Below are 14,742 nucleotides of genomic sequence, written 5' to 3'. Positions count from 1 at the left end.
CTAGCGCTGTGCCTGGCACTTAAGCTGGATCGGAATCCTTGGATGAACGAAGAGCTCTGGGTGGTTACACCAGAAATCAAGGAAGCAGAGGCACAGACGTGGGCATCCTATTCACCGGCACCGTTTGCCTAAGATTAAGTTGTGGCGCTAAGGAATGCAGGATCTTCATACTGCTGGATTAAATCCACCCAGCTATTATTCGTATTATTATTATTACCATTTTTATCGTTAATGTGGTTACACAGTAGTACAGATGCATGGCAGGAAAAGTTGAAAATACAGATAGGCACAAAGACAAATCCCTGAAAATAAATGTTTCTAGGGTGCTTTGGCCAGAAAAAAAAGAGCTTAACCATCTCCCTTCCATCTGCCCCTCTGCCACAGGTTTGTCTGTCGCCTCTGAGGGTCACAACGATTTCCCTCCCCAGTCCCAGGGAAGGGCTGGACTCCCCCCGCGCATTCACCGCCCCCGATTCCCACCTTGGGGCCCACGCCCCGCCCACCGCAGCATGAACCGGAAACGCGCCGGGCGCTCGGCTCCTGCACTGGGCATGCGCGGGAGCAGGCGCGCGCAGGCGCAGAAGCCGTAGGAGGTGCCGATTCCAGTCCCTCCTTGCCGACTTCCTCTGCCTTCTCCTTGCGCCCTGGGTTACGGCTGTAGGTGACCCTTTCTCCAACCCCAGGGGGCCGGTGGCAGGTGAGGACAGGGCCCGGGCTGTAGGGGGGGAGTCGTGCTGTCCCTAACCGCAGCCTCGCCGGCCCTCAGACACAGTGCCCCGGGGGTCTTCTCTCCGCGTCTCCTCCCCGGGGTGTCTTCCCCGAGGTTCTTCTCCCCGGGTCTCTCCTCTCCGGGCGTGTCTCCTCCCCAGGGTTCTCTTCCCGGGAGTTCTTCTCCCCGGGGTTTTCTCCCCGGGGGTCTCCTCCCCGGGGGTCTCTCCTCTCCGAGGGTGTCTCCTCCCCGGGGTCTCGTCTCTGTCCCTCCTCCCGCCAAGCCCAGGCTGGTCCTGCCGGGTCCGCAGCGCGGGCCTTCCCTTCCGGGGGCGGCCCCCAACGCTTGGCACCGAAAGCTGGGGAGGGGTCTGCGGCCCAGGTCCCAGCTGTGGCCCTCAGTGACTTCTTGGTCCTGGTTTACTCTTCGGTAGGTGGACGTTCACAGTGACTCGCCCGACCAGACTCAGTATTGTGAGGGCAAAATGCGGTGGTTTGTGTAAAAGCATGTAAGTCTTGTAAATGTTGGCTGATTCCTTACAGGACAGCATCCAGGACAGAGCTGACTGATAAGAGTGCATATACTGGGAAGATCTGAAAACACTTTTATTGTAAAACAGCATAAGGCTCAAAGATGTGCTCTAAAATATGCCTGTTTTCCTCACCCTCATCCACAAAAGAGTTTGACCCCAATGAAACATTTCCTTGGACCTGCCATATCTCTTTATAGCTACTGGAAAACACTGTAGTTAAATACTTCTTGTTTCTTTTCGTTAATTCAGAAGGTTGTACTGGGTGGCACACAGCGAGTTAGGGCCCCTGTGTGATGGGCTGGGAGAAGGGATTGAGAACTGGAAATAGGATAATATTCACCAGCCCGCACATCCTGTGATTTCAGACAGGATCTTCACCGTTCCAAGACTGTGTTACCACTCTGCTTCGTCATTAAACTTATAATTACTATGTTTATGTGCAGCTTATCACAGTTTAAAAAGTTCCTGTGCATCCGTTGCTATTTAATCTTCATTATCCCAGTTTACAGATGAGGGAAGCCGAGGCTAAAGGATTAAATCATTTTCAAAGGTCACCTTATTTAGTAGCGAAGCTAAGACTCAAGCAGTTACTCAGAGCTCTTTGTGCCTCAGGTTGCTGCTCTCAGTCACGACCTGTCTAGGAGCCTTACAAGGAGAGCAGAGGCAGAAAAACTGTGTTGGAATCCTGTCAGCATCCAGTATTGGTACTGTGGCTTCGGGCAAATCACTTGACTTTCTCTGCTGTATGATGGAGCTAATACTTTGTGAGTTGATCCTAAGGATTAAATACGATAACTCATGTAAAATGCTTGATCTGTGGTGGGTGTTCTTTACGTGGGGCTTTTATAAATATGTGCTAATTAGATTCCTACCTCATGGCATAGTTCTTTCATGGAAATACGGTTTACATTATTGCAATCTGGTAAAAGATTTGTAATTGCAGAGTCTTATGTCCAGAAAGGGAGCCTGAACAGCAGTAGTTTTCATTGTTCTTAGTGAATTTAAATCACTTGAAGTTAGTACTTTAAAAATATTTTAAGGCATTAATTAAGCTCATTGTGCAAAGAACTCAACTGGACAAAGAGAAAGTCTGATTTCTTTGCTAGCATTTTGATGCTGACATAGGCTTAAAACCATGTCTATGATTTCATAAAATTTATTAAATCAATAGTAAGAGAAGCAAAGATTTATATCACATGCAAATCAAGAACAGATTCACGTGCTTTTCCATTTTTAGATTATGAAATGTAAAGACTGCATGTAACATACACGGAAAACATGAAGTTCAAGTGCAGACCCAACGCGTCTTCTGCCACTACTGTTGCCAGCGGCTTAGACTCTCATGTGTCCCTCCCCCATCAAACCTCCCCTTGCTGTCACTTCCAAGCTCCTCCCCAACCGAATTGGGTGTTATTATCACCTTGTTTTTGTGTTTGTATTCCTAAAATAGTATATTGTTTAATTTTCATGTTTTGAACTTTATATGGAAAATCATACTGTTTATTTTTCTACCGGTTCTGGGTGCAGAATTAGATTTGTGAGATTCAGACGTTGTTGCATTCACTATAGGATGGCTCATTCGTTTTCACTGCTGTTTAGTATTCCATTTTTGGAATATACTGCTGTGTATTTATTATGGCGCCTATGGGCAGTGGTTGTTTCCAGATTTTTTATTTTGGGGGCTTTGAAAAGGGGGCGGTATTTTGTTTGTATTTTCTGTTGTGACATTCATGGTCATAGCTTATGGTGCCCATGTGCAAGAGTTCCTCCGAGATACATAAGTAGTGGGACCATTTTTGTCTCAACCAGGGCTCTTGAGAGTGAAAAGAGGTGCTTAATTTTACTGCAACCATGGGTATAAAGTGGAATCATTCTAGAAAAATCGAGTTGTATGGCTGTTGAAGTCACAGGACACATGCTTGTGAAATGTGTATCCCTTTCACCTTGTTCAAATCTTTGTTCAAAATATTTTTCTCTTGGATCATCTGTAATCCTATTGATTTGTAGGAATTTTTAATGTCTTGATATTATGAAGTCTGACAATATCAAGTGTAGGTGAATGTGTTGAACAAGAAGACTACACACTGCTACTAAGTGTGTAAATTGGTACAACCACTTAGTAAAGCAATTTGGCGTTATCTGATAAAGAGGTGTGTTCTCTGTGAATGACTCACCGCACACACTTAACTTTTCATAATGTCATGAAGGAGTTTTCACACGTACAGCAGGAGACATGTACAAGAATATCCATAACAGCACTGTCTGTAGATTCACAAACCTAACACCTCAAATATCCATCAACAGAAGAATAGATATTAGGCTGTGGAACCGTCACGCAATAGAGCATCGTCAGCAAAGATGAGTGAATCACAGCTTCACGCCACTTAACAGGGTTGGGTCTCACGTTAGAAGTGGGGAGGGGAAACTAAGGAAAAAACTGAGAAACCTAACATGTCTGAGGAAGCAAACGTGGAAAATTAAGGAAAAACAAGGGTGTGACAAATCTCAGAATATTAGCCCAGAAAAGGAGGGGAAGTAGGTGCTATAAACATTGTATCCACTCCATTTTAATAAAAGTTGTTTATAGAAAAGGGGCCTTCAGAAGAGTCAGGGAAAGGAGCAAGAACTTTCTAAGGTATTCCGGTGAAAGGAGTCAGAAAGCCGAGTCGGGGCTTTCACCGCTGTCCCGTTCCATAGACAGCCCTCTTTCCTGGGGCCAGTGCGGCGTGTGTGTTACAGTTACTTAGTTTCCTCTCTGTCATCTCCTTGAGAGCCAGTAACGTGGCCTTAATGTACCTGGTGTCTGAGACACAGTGGCGCTCGGCGACCAATGATCCCTGACTTGCAGGGCGTCTCAGCCCAGTCCTTTGGCGGTGTTTCTAATAAATGTGTAGTTTCCATTCAGAAATTAAGGTAAACAATTTAATTTTTACTCTGGGCTGGGTAACATCTGTGTAAACAGTGTCACTAGGAAATAGGTGACATTGATTTTCTAAATTAGATTGGATTAGAAACAGGGTTACTGGAGAGAATCAATATAGTTACAGACTTAAGCATTGACTTGAAAGAGCGTTCCTCTTAGCTTTCTTCCTTTCAGAAGATGATTTCTTTAAAAACAAGAATTTTAGGTGAGTTGGTAAACGCAGAATTGCTTGTCAGAGTTTTATTCCTTGCCAAGCTGTTCTTCAGAAAGGTTGCATTCCCCTTATCAATAAGTAAGTTTCCCTAAAATTCCCCAGAACTGTCACTTCTAAAAATCTTTGCCTATTTCACAGTTCAAATTTTTTAAAATCATAGTTTTAACCTGGGTTTCTTTAATTATTGCTTAAGCAGTTGTTTCTTGCTGTAATGATCCAGTCCATGTAATGAATGGGTCTCGATAGTGATGAGTCTTCTCTTACTGCCCCGCCTTGTGAGAAGTAGTTCAAGGTCAGCTGTGCACAGTCTTTCCTAGGTCCCCCCATTTTAGTCTGTCTTTCTCTATATCGTGTAATACACACAAATTAACCTGGCAGTGATTTCTGCTTACTTTAAGAGTAGACTTTTCTCCACTTTTCCCTGCATATAAAGAAAGTATGTGATTTTGCCAGTTTTGATATTCTTCACCTTTTCCTGTAATTGCCTGCATTGGACCTTTTCTTATATCCTACGGTTTTTCACAGGTGTCCGTTAACGTGGTAACGGGGCACCTGGCATTATCATCTGCACTGTTTTTATTCCGAGAAGGGCCCAGTTAAGCAGCAGCAGTTCCTGGCATCTCCCGGGTCCCAGCTACTGTGCTGGGCGCGGGGGCACTTCAGTCCCCAGGGGCTTAGTCGGGGGGGCCTGCTTCCATTCCTGGTCAGATGAGTCCCATCGCTTCTCTGGTTCTCAGTGTCCTCATCTGTGTTTTAGGGCAGCCCATGCCTGTCTCGTCTGGCTGTTGCAAAGGTTAAACAAAGTCATTGCCGTTCCCTGGTCTTCATGCTTAGTCTTCGTGTCCTGCCTGGGGAGGACCAGGGAAAAGCCTTACACCTTGGGGTGCGTCCACTCTGATGTTCCTGAGGCAACCCCCCATTGGAGCTGGGAAACATTACAAGTAAAGGGGCTTTCGTTCCTTTTCATTGTATTTTTGACTTATTTATAGCTAATAATTATTAAGTGAATATGTAGTAAGTGGGGAATTAGTAACTGACTATGCTGGTCAAGAAACTTCTCCAAAATGTTTAACCTTGAGCCTACTTTAAAGTAATCTTGCTTTTGGATCTCAGGGTGGTCCAGGCTATAAAAGGGAAAGAGAGCTGATTTGGAATACTGTGATGAAAGTGTTGACAGAGGAAAAAGTAATCTTATCGAGAGACCAGCTGAGTATAGTTATTGTTGTTGTTGTTTTTTCTCTTTTTTATACAATTTTTGAAGGTTACAGCCCATTTACCGTTATTACAAGTATTGGCTCTGTTCCTCGTGCTGTGCGATACATCCCTGTAGCCTGTCTCATAGCCAGTGGTTTGTGCCTCTCACTCCCCCGCCTCTGTATTGCCTCTTTCCCACCCCCTGCGGGTAACGACTGGTTTGTTCTCTGTATCTATGAGTCTGCTTCTTTTTTTGTTATATTCACTTGTTTGTTGTATTTTTTAGATTGAACAAATAAGTGACATCATACAGTATTTGCCATTCTCTGACTTATTTCACTTGGCATAATGCCCTCCAAGTCCATCCATGTTGTTTCAAATAGAAAATTTTTGTTCTTTTTTATGGCTGAGTAGTATTCCATTGTGTGTACCTGTGTGTGTGTGTGTGTGTGTGTATATGTATATACACACATACTACATCTTCTTTATCCATTCATCTGTTGAAGGACACTTAAGCTGCTTTCATATCTTGGCAGTTGTAAATAATGCTGCTATGAACATTGGGGTACATGTATCTTTTTGAATTAGTGTTCTTGTTTTTTTGAATATATACCCAGGAGTGGAATTCCTGGGTCATATGGTAGTTCTATTTTTAATTTTTTTGTGAAACCTCCATACTGTTCTCCGCAGTGGCTGCACCAACTTACATTCCCACCAACAGTGCAGGAGGGTTCCCTTTTCTCCACACCCTCGCCAACATTTGTTGTGTTCTTTTTGATGATAGCCATCCTGACAGGTGTAAGGTGGTATCTCACTGTGGTTCCGATTTGCATTTCTCTGATGATTAGCGATGTTGAGCATCTTTTCATGTGCCTGTTGGCCATCTGCATTTGCTCTTTGGAAAAATGTCTATTTGGTTCTTCTGCCCATTTTTCAATTGGGTTGTTTGATTTTTTGATGTTGAGTTGTATGAACTGTTTATATATGTTGGATATTAATCCCTTATCGGTCATATCATTTGCAAATATTTGCTCCCATTCAGTTGGTTGTCTTTTCCTTTTGTCGAGGTTTCCTTTGCTGTGCAAAAACTTTTAAGTTTAGTTATTTGTTTATTTTTGCTTTTTTTCCCCTTGCTTTATAAGACAGATCCAAAAAAATATTGCTGCGATTTATGTCAAATAGTGTTCTGCCTGTGTTTTTCTCTAGGAGTTTTATAGTATCCAGTCTTACATTTAGGTCTTTAATCTATTTTGAGTTTATTTTTGTATATGGTGTTACTATAGGCTGAAGTGTCTTGGGAAGGCTTGAGGGCAGAGGCGGAACTTCAGCTGTGTCTTAAAGAAATGAGTAGGGTTTAAAAGGCTGAGACCTCACACCCGTTAGGATGGCTACTGTCAGAAAGACAGAAAATTAGCTAGTGCTGGTGAGGATGTGGAGAAATTGGAACCGTTGTACACTCTTGGTGGGGATGTAAAATGGTGTAACTAACGGAAGATAGTTTGGGTAGTTCTTCACAAGATTAAAAATAGAACTGCCACATGAATGATCCAGGAATCCCACTTCTGGGTTTTTACCCAAAAGAGTGGAAAGCAGGGTCTTGGAAGAGATATTTGTACACCCATGTTCACAGCAGCAGTATTCATAGTAGTCAAAAGATGGAAGTAATCTAAGTGTTCATCAACAGATAAATGGATAAACATGGTATGTACATACAATGGGATATTACTCGGCCTTAAAAATAAGGAAATTCTGGGACTTCCCTGGTGGTCCAGTGGTAAAGAATCCACCTTACAATGCAAGGGACGTAGGTTTGGTCCCTGGTCAAGGAACTAAGATCCCACATGCCGTGGGGCAACTAAGCCTGCGCGCCGCAACTCCTGAGCTCCCACGCCTCAACTAGAGCCTGCGTGCCACAACTACAGAGCCCACGCGCCCTGGAGCCTGTGCGCCACAACTAGAGAGAGAAAACCCACACGCCACAACTAGAGAGAGAAAACCCACACGCCACAACTAGAGAGAAGCCTGCGCGCCGCAGTGAAGAGCCTGCACGCCGCAACTAAGACCCGACGCAGCCGAAAATACATTTAAAAAAATAATAAATCTTATTTAAAAAATAAGGAAATTCCGACATATGCAATAACATGGGTGAACCTTGAGGACATTGTGCTCAGTGAAATAAGCCAGCCACAAAAGGACAAATGCCACGTCATTCCACAAATACCATATCTAGGGTATGGTATACTACCCTAGCGTAGTCAGATTCATAAAGACAGACGAGAATGGTGGTTGCCAGGGGCTGGAGGAGCAGGAGACGGGGAGTTAGTGTTTACTGTATTATTTATTTCAGTTTTGCAGGATGAGAAGAGTTCTGGAGATGGGTGGTGGTGATGGTCGCACAACAAACAATGTACTCAAAGCCACTGAACTATATACACTTAGCAATGATTTCGGTGGTAGATTTTATATAATGTGTCTTTTACCACAAAAATAAATAAACAAATGGCTGGAGAAATGGAGGCTATTGAATTTTAAACCATTTGACTATATAGCTGATAAACTGATAAACATTTTTAACAGACTTTTATTTTTTAAGGTAGTTTTAGATTCCCTGCAAAACTGAGAGGAAGGTGCAAAGACTTCTCATCCCCCTGCCGCCCCGACACAGGCAGAGCCTCCCCCATTATCCACATCCCCGCCAGATGGTGCGCTGGTTACAGCTGATGGGCCTGCGTTGACACGTCATAATCACCCGAAGTCCACAGTCTACGTTAGGTCTCACTCTGCGTGTGGTACATTCTGTGCATTTGAACAGATGTATATAATGATGCGTATCCACCGTTACAAGGACACGAATTCACCATTTTTATAAATCAGAAAACAGTTTCAATAAGCTAAAACCATCGTAATGGTAACCGAGCTGGAGGCTGATGAGGCTGACGTGTGTTTGTCTTTGTCTCAGGCGCCCATGGAGAGTGCTGAAGGTGCCGAGCAGCACGCGCCCGAGCGGAGCGGTCCAGCCGCGGGGCCGGCCCAGAGCACGGCTCCGCGAGGGCCCCGGGAAGGCCAGGGGCAGCCCCTCTACCACGAGGAAACCATTGATCTCGGTGGAGACGGGTTCGGGTCAGAAGACTCGAATAACTTGGTGGACAAGCTCGATGAGCCCATGATGGAGAGCGTCCTCATCTCTGATTCCCCGAACAACAGCGACGATGGCGCGGGGGACCTGGGTTGTTTGCAGGATGTCGTGGAGACTGCGGAAGGCGGCGCAGATCACAGACGGGAAAGCGTCGTAGATGAAGAAGCGCTGGGCGCTCTGAGTGATGACGGTGAAAGTGACGGAGAGGACACACCTAAAGACGTCTCGGACATGACCTCTGACAGCAGAGCATCGTTGAAGGAAGACCCAGAGCAAGAGGAGGTGAAAGACCTGCCCACCTGTGAGCACGAGGGTGCAGAGGACTTGGGCCCAGGGGACGCGAGGGCGCCCGCAGCGGGGCCGGCATCAGGACTGTCCCCCCGGCAGCCGTCCCCCAAAGACGAGCCGGTGCCCATGTGCACCATCTTCAGCCAGCCGCCGCCCGCCGGCTCCCAGCCCCAGGTCCCGCGCGATGGCTTCGAGTCCCAGATGGTGAAATCGCCCAGTTTCAGCGGCGCGAGCGAAGCGGCCGCCAGGACCCCTCCTCAGGTGGTCCAGCCGAGCCCCAGCCTGAGCAAATTTTTTGGCGATACAACCAGCACTAGCTCCTTGGCCTCGGACTTCTTTGATTCCTTCACAACCTCCACCTTCATCTCCGTCAGTAACCCCAACGCCAGCCCTTCGATTCCAGAAAGCTTGTCTTCACTCGCCGCTACCCCAGTGGGAGAAAACTCCCTGGGTTCTGCCGACCCTTCTTACTCCCCGGGGACGGAAAGATCGGAGTCAGGTGTTTCCACAGCTTCTCTGGAAATTCCTCAGTCTCCAAAACCGTTTTCGCAGATCCAGGCTGTGTTTGCCGGGAGCGAGGACCCCTTTGCCACCGCCCTGAGCATGAGCGAGATGGACCGGAGAAACGACGCCTGGCTTCCCGGGAAGGCGACCAGGAACGTGCTGATTTCAGTCACCACCCAGCAGTACAGCACGGTGTTCGTGGACAAGGAGGGCCTCACCATGCCGGGCCTCAAGTTCGACAACATCCAGGTGAGAGCAGAGGGGCTTCGGAGCGAGCGCGGGCCGGTGGGTGCTTCTCAGCGAAACTGGTGATTCTGTGTCCACAGCTCATTCCTTTTCATCTGTTTCTGTTTCATGTATGTACCTGTGTAGAAAACCTTTCGAGGATTGAAAAACCCTTATTTTTCAGCAGTTCCAAAGATTCTGATTGCGAGAATCTTTGTTATGATGTCACTAGGTAATTTGGAACCCTGCTGATTTCTCTGATATAATGTGGTTTAGGTACTAATCAGAGTCTTAGAAATAAGTACCAACGAGGTATTTGCATCACAATTCTCTGAAGTAGTTCTAAACTTTGCGTGGTCAGTTTATTTATGACATTTGAGCTCTAGTAAATGATAAATCCCCGTTCCTTTTTTTAGATATGGAAAACTATATCTGCATTATGTATAGTGTGCTTGATGTAGAAAGAGTTCTTATAGATTCAGTAAAAAAAAAAAAAAAAAAGAATGGCCCCTCAAAATAATAAATCATAAAAATATATAAATTTTACATACAGTAAATACCAATATTAAAAAGTTCAATCTTACCAGTAATCAAAGGTGATAAAGTTATTTTCATTTTCTGTTGTCTAAGTTATTTATAATTATTCCATGTTTGTTAGAATGTGAGAAAATAGCCTGCTTAAGCAGCCCTGGTGGGACTGATAATTTGGTACAAACTTTCTTAAGTAAAGTTGTAAAACGCACGTCCAAATGTGCATATCCTTTGACCCAGAAATCCCACCCTTAGGAATTATTTGTAAGGAAATAATCTCACTGATGTACAAATACCCAGCTTTTGGGCTGCCCCTCAGAGTGAGGTTTATCATTGCAAAGAACCTGAAACCATCTGAAAGTCCATTATCAGAAGGCTGGTTGAATACATTTGACACATCTTGTTTTTTCAGTGGAATATTTACTTAGGTATTAAAAATGATGTTATATTGAAATAAATATTTTTATCGTGAAAAAAAAGAAAAAATAAAAATGATGTTCTAGCAAAATACTTAATGAGGTTCGTGTTTTATAAGATGGCATGCAGCCTGCCTTACGTGATACTGTTTTTGTAGGTATGTGTGTACGTCCACGTGAGGTAGCTCAGTCGCATGTCACGTGTAGTTTGTCCCACCCGGGTTGCAGGTGGGATCAGCAGTGTCTGTGCCACACGAGGTCCTGCGTGGTCTCTCCTCTGGGAGCTGAAGGAGGACCCTGCGGTCCCGGGGGAAGGAGTCCCCCTTCCCACACACTCGGCAGGGCCAGAAAGCCCAGTGCAGGCAGTGAGGCCGAATCCCGTAAGAAGTAGAGTGGCTGCTGGAGAAGTGAGGCCAGTTGGCTGTTTTTCTCCGTAACTGGAGTGGAAGCCTGCAGGCTCCAGATATTTTGCACGTCCGTCTCTACAGCGTATTTGCTCACTAAGCGCATCTTCCTCGTGGGCTTGCTGCCCACCAGGCACTGTCCTCAGCCCCCTTCTCCACCCTCTCAAGCAGAATGTACTGAACGTGAATTTACCTTCACAGGGTCTTTTCAGTGAATCACTGTTATGGACTCTGATTTCAGGGATATTTGATGTTCAGGATTTGATGACTTAACCCAGTGGTTCCCAACAGGGTGCTGAGGCCCAGGGCTCCTAGGGTGCATTTAGAACCATGTAGAGGTATCTCACTGTGGTCGCCTAAAGGGCTGGGCTGAGCGCGTGAGCTTCCGTGGACAGGGCCGGGGGTGCTGAATGCCCCGGGGTGGCTGGGTGGTCTCCTGCAGTGAAGCGTGTCGGTCATTCTTGAGTTGGGGAACACAAAGTGCTGATGTTCGTTGCTAGTTTAACCCAGATTGAATCAGGCATGGAGGCCCTTTCTACCAGTGAGAAGCACGGGTTCTGTGATAGCTCCTCTGCAGCTTTGAAGCTTCCAGGTGGCTAATTGTGAAATAAGCAGGGCATTGGGTGAATCAGCCAGGGTCAGGGCGCCCACTGCATGGGCAGGACCCACACTAGCGGCCAGCCAGGAGACAGCGTGTTTCCTTTCTGCTTCCTTTAAATCCTAAGGCAATGTCTTCTGTACTTCTTATAATTCAAAGTGATTGTTTTGGAAACCTCATGGTAAACTGAAATATGAATTAAGAATAGCTCCTAAAATATCTTTGACTTTTCCATAGAACAAATGTGCTGGTTGTTTCTTCACGTGTGTCTCTTCAGTTGTATATTATCCTTCAAAGAACTTTTCATTCCCAGGATAGAAAAGAAAAACTGTGTGGTTTACCTTGGAAATGCTGCGTGTATTTGCCAGAGGACTTAAGATCGGGGTAGAACACATCTATTAACTCACTGTGCACACCAAGCTTGTAAGAGGTCAACCAAGCATTTGTTGGATTTACCTGTTCACAAGTTTCTCCCTGTGCCACTGTCACCGTTGCAGCATTGTTCTAAGTCAGCTTTCTAAAACACCTCGAAATTTTTCCAAATTGCTCACCTCTTGGTGCCTAATTAAAAATTCCTTCCTATGGGATAAAATTTGGGGGGAAAACTGTTAAATTGTTTCCTTATGAAGTGACTTCTATAGCAGTCTGAGTTAAGTTAGAGGCCATGAAGGTGAGCGTGTAACACTTCATCCAACCACATAGCATCGAAAGAGGAATGTCGGCATTTTTAACTAATTAGAGCCTTAGATGGCCTGTGTGCTTAAAGAGAGAAATGGAAAGTTTGTGGGGAAATGATCTTTCAGAAATTTTCAGAACCAGTGAAGAATGGAAGTTGGAGAATATTTGTATGAAGCTTGTTCAGTAAAGAGAGAGAGAGAGGGAGTAAAGGAGGGAGAGGGAGAGAGACAGAAGAGATAAGTAAACTAGAAGCAGCAGAATGTCAGTGGTAAAGGTAGTAAGATCGTGAAGGGAAGATAGTAGGGTGGGGACTCAGAATGCTGTGGCCTTGCTGGTGGATCTGGAAACCCAACATCCAGACTTGAGACTGGGCCTTTCCACCACCCTGTCTGATTCTGTTCCCTGATTCTTTCCTTCCCCTGGCCCTTCCTGCAATTTGGATTTGACGGGAATCCCATCAGGGAGGCCCACAGTTTGTGAAAACCCCTTTCCCGGGCCATGCTAAGTCCCTGTGTTGGAAACCTGCAGATGGCCGAAGATGTACCTGTTCCTGCAGGTCTGCTAGCTACGAATTCCCTCGCCTTTGAGTCTGAAGAAATTTCATCTTCACTATCAAAGCTCTTTTTGCTGGAAATGCAGTGTGTTTACAACACATAGACTTGGAGGTTGACTCAGCTTTATTCCTTTCAGCACTTTGAAGGTGTCCTTCCATGGTCTTCCAGTTGGTATCGTTGCTGATGTGAAGTCTGTAGTAATTTTTATCTTTGCCCTTCTGTACCTAGTGTATCTGTTTTCCTCTGGTTGGTTTTAAGATTTTATCATTGGTTTTCAACAGTTTGATTCTGATGTGCCTTCCCATGGTTTTCTTTTATGTTTGTCTTACTTAGGTTTCATTCACCCTGTTGGATCTGTGGCTTTATTATTTTCACCAATTTTAACATTTTTGGTCATTACTTCTTCAGTTAGCTCTTCTGTTTTTCACTCTCTCTCCTCTACTTCTGGGAACTCCAGTTTCACATATTACTCGATACTACTAATGAGGTCATTAAGGATCTGTCTTTGTTTTTGTTTTCAATCATTTTTCTCTTTGTACTTAAGTTTGGGATTCTGTCATTCTGTCCTTCAGTTTGTCCATCTTTCCTTCTGCACTTTGTAGTTTGCAGCTGATGCTAGTCAGTAAATTTTTCGTATTTTTTGTCTCTATAATTTCCATTTAGTTCCTTTCTATATAGTTTTCTCTCCTCGTTCTGTGCAAGTTTTACTTTAGATCTTTGAGCACATTTATTATAGCTCTTGCACAGTTCTATTCTGAAAATTCCATCAGTTCTGTAATTTCAGAGTCTATTTGTATTTACTTTTTCTTTTGGTCATGAGTCACGTGTGCCTGCGTTTTCACATGTCTAGTTATTTTTTATTAGAGGGTGGATATTGTGGATTTCCTAATGTTGAGTGTCTATATTTTGTCATCTTCCTTCAAAAAGACTTGTATTTTGTTCTGGCCAGCAGATGTATTTGATCCTTTTCAGGTTTATTTTTTAGCTTCTTAGGGTGAGTTTAGAGTAGCGTGTGTACTTGGGTGACCTTTCTGACGCCTGTACCGAGTGCCTGTGTGTCCGAGAGCGCTCTGCATGGTTGGCCTGGACTGGACGTCTCAGCCCCAAGTGACCTCACAAATGCCCTGTCCCTGCGCCCCGTCCCCAGAGCATCCACCCTGCGCACGCACCATTCACCGCTCAGCGGTACCCTCGAGGGCCCATGCGGGTTTCCAGCCCTGCTCTTTGTACAGTTCCGTCCTGTCTGGTGCTCTGACTGCCAGGTCCAGCCAGCTGCCCTCCAGCTCCCAGCCAGTCCCCGCTCGGCGAGTTCCCCGTGCTCGGTGTGTCCCCCGCACCACTGTGGTCTACAACTGCCTTTGGGTTCAGGAGCTCAACTCCTCTTCTCCCTTGTCTCAGATCACATCCTTCTCTGTGTCGGAAGACACTTGTTGTGTGTGTTTTCCGTGTTCTAGTTGTTTACGTTAGGACGATAAGCCCAGGCTGGGTCACTCTGTGATGGACAGAAGCAGACGTTGCTGCCGCTGCGTTTGTTCGCCGCATTCGCAGGTGGGCCTGGCTCCCCTTTCTTAGATTCCTGATGTGAAGGGTGCTGACCTACGCTGAACATGTGTGTGAGATGGGGAAGGTCTGGAGTGGCCAGAGCAAGCCGTTTGTAACCGTCCTAAAGCTGACGTGTCAGTGAACGGCTTCCCTTAAATACCGATTTGTTTAGGGCCCCCTGCGAAAGGGGTTTAGATTGTTTTTGTTTTTACAGCTTAACTAAGATGCAGTTCACATGCCATGTAATTCACACATCTAAGGTACAGTTCAGTGGGTTTAGCATTTCTGACAGTT

The 14,742-nt window shown here is 45.4% G+C and overlaps 1 protein-coding gene across 4 annotated transcripts in view; it reads left to right on the top strand.

Moving 5' to 3' along the window:
- Nucleotides 1-549: 549 nt before the first annotated feature.
- TRAPPC12 (trafficking protein particle complex subunit 12) overlaps nucleotides 550-14,742 on the top strand; it is a 66,952-nt gene continuing 52,759 nt past the window's right edge. For 3 of the 4 annotated variants that reach the window (XR_014234831.1, XM_082356923.1, XM_082356921.1), the window contains exons 1-2: nucleotides 550-697; nucleotides 8,532-9,749. Coding sequence is in view for 3 of the 4 variants with exons in the window: in XM_082356923.1 (XP_082213049.1) it covers nucleotides 8,538-9,749 (1,212 nt within the window). In the remaining variant the exon portion in view is untranslated. Of the gene's footprint in view, nucleotides 698-728; nucleotides 1,139-8,531; nucleotides 9,750-14,742 lie in introns of those variants that run through there. The other variant, XM_082356922.1, reaches the window with a different exon arrangement.

Source organism: Balaenoptera borealis (genome assembly GCF_965194805.1).
Source record: "Balaenoptera borealis genome assembly, chromosome: 15".
Taxonomy (NCBI): domain Eukaryota; kingdom Metazoa; phylum Chordata; class Mammalia; order Artiodactyla; family Balaenopteridae; genus Balaenoptera; species Balaenoptera borealis.
This window is presented reverse-complemented; position numbering and strand designations above follow the sequence as displayed.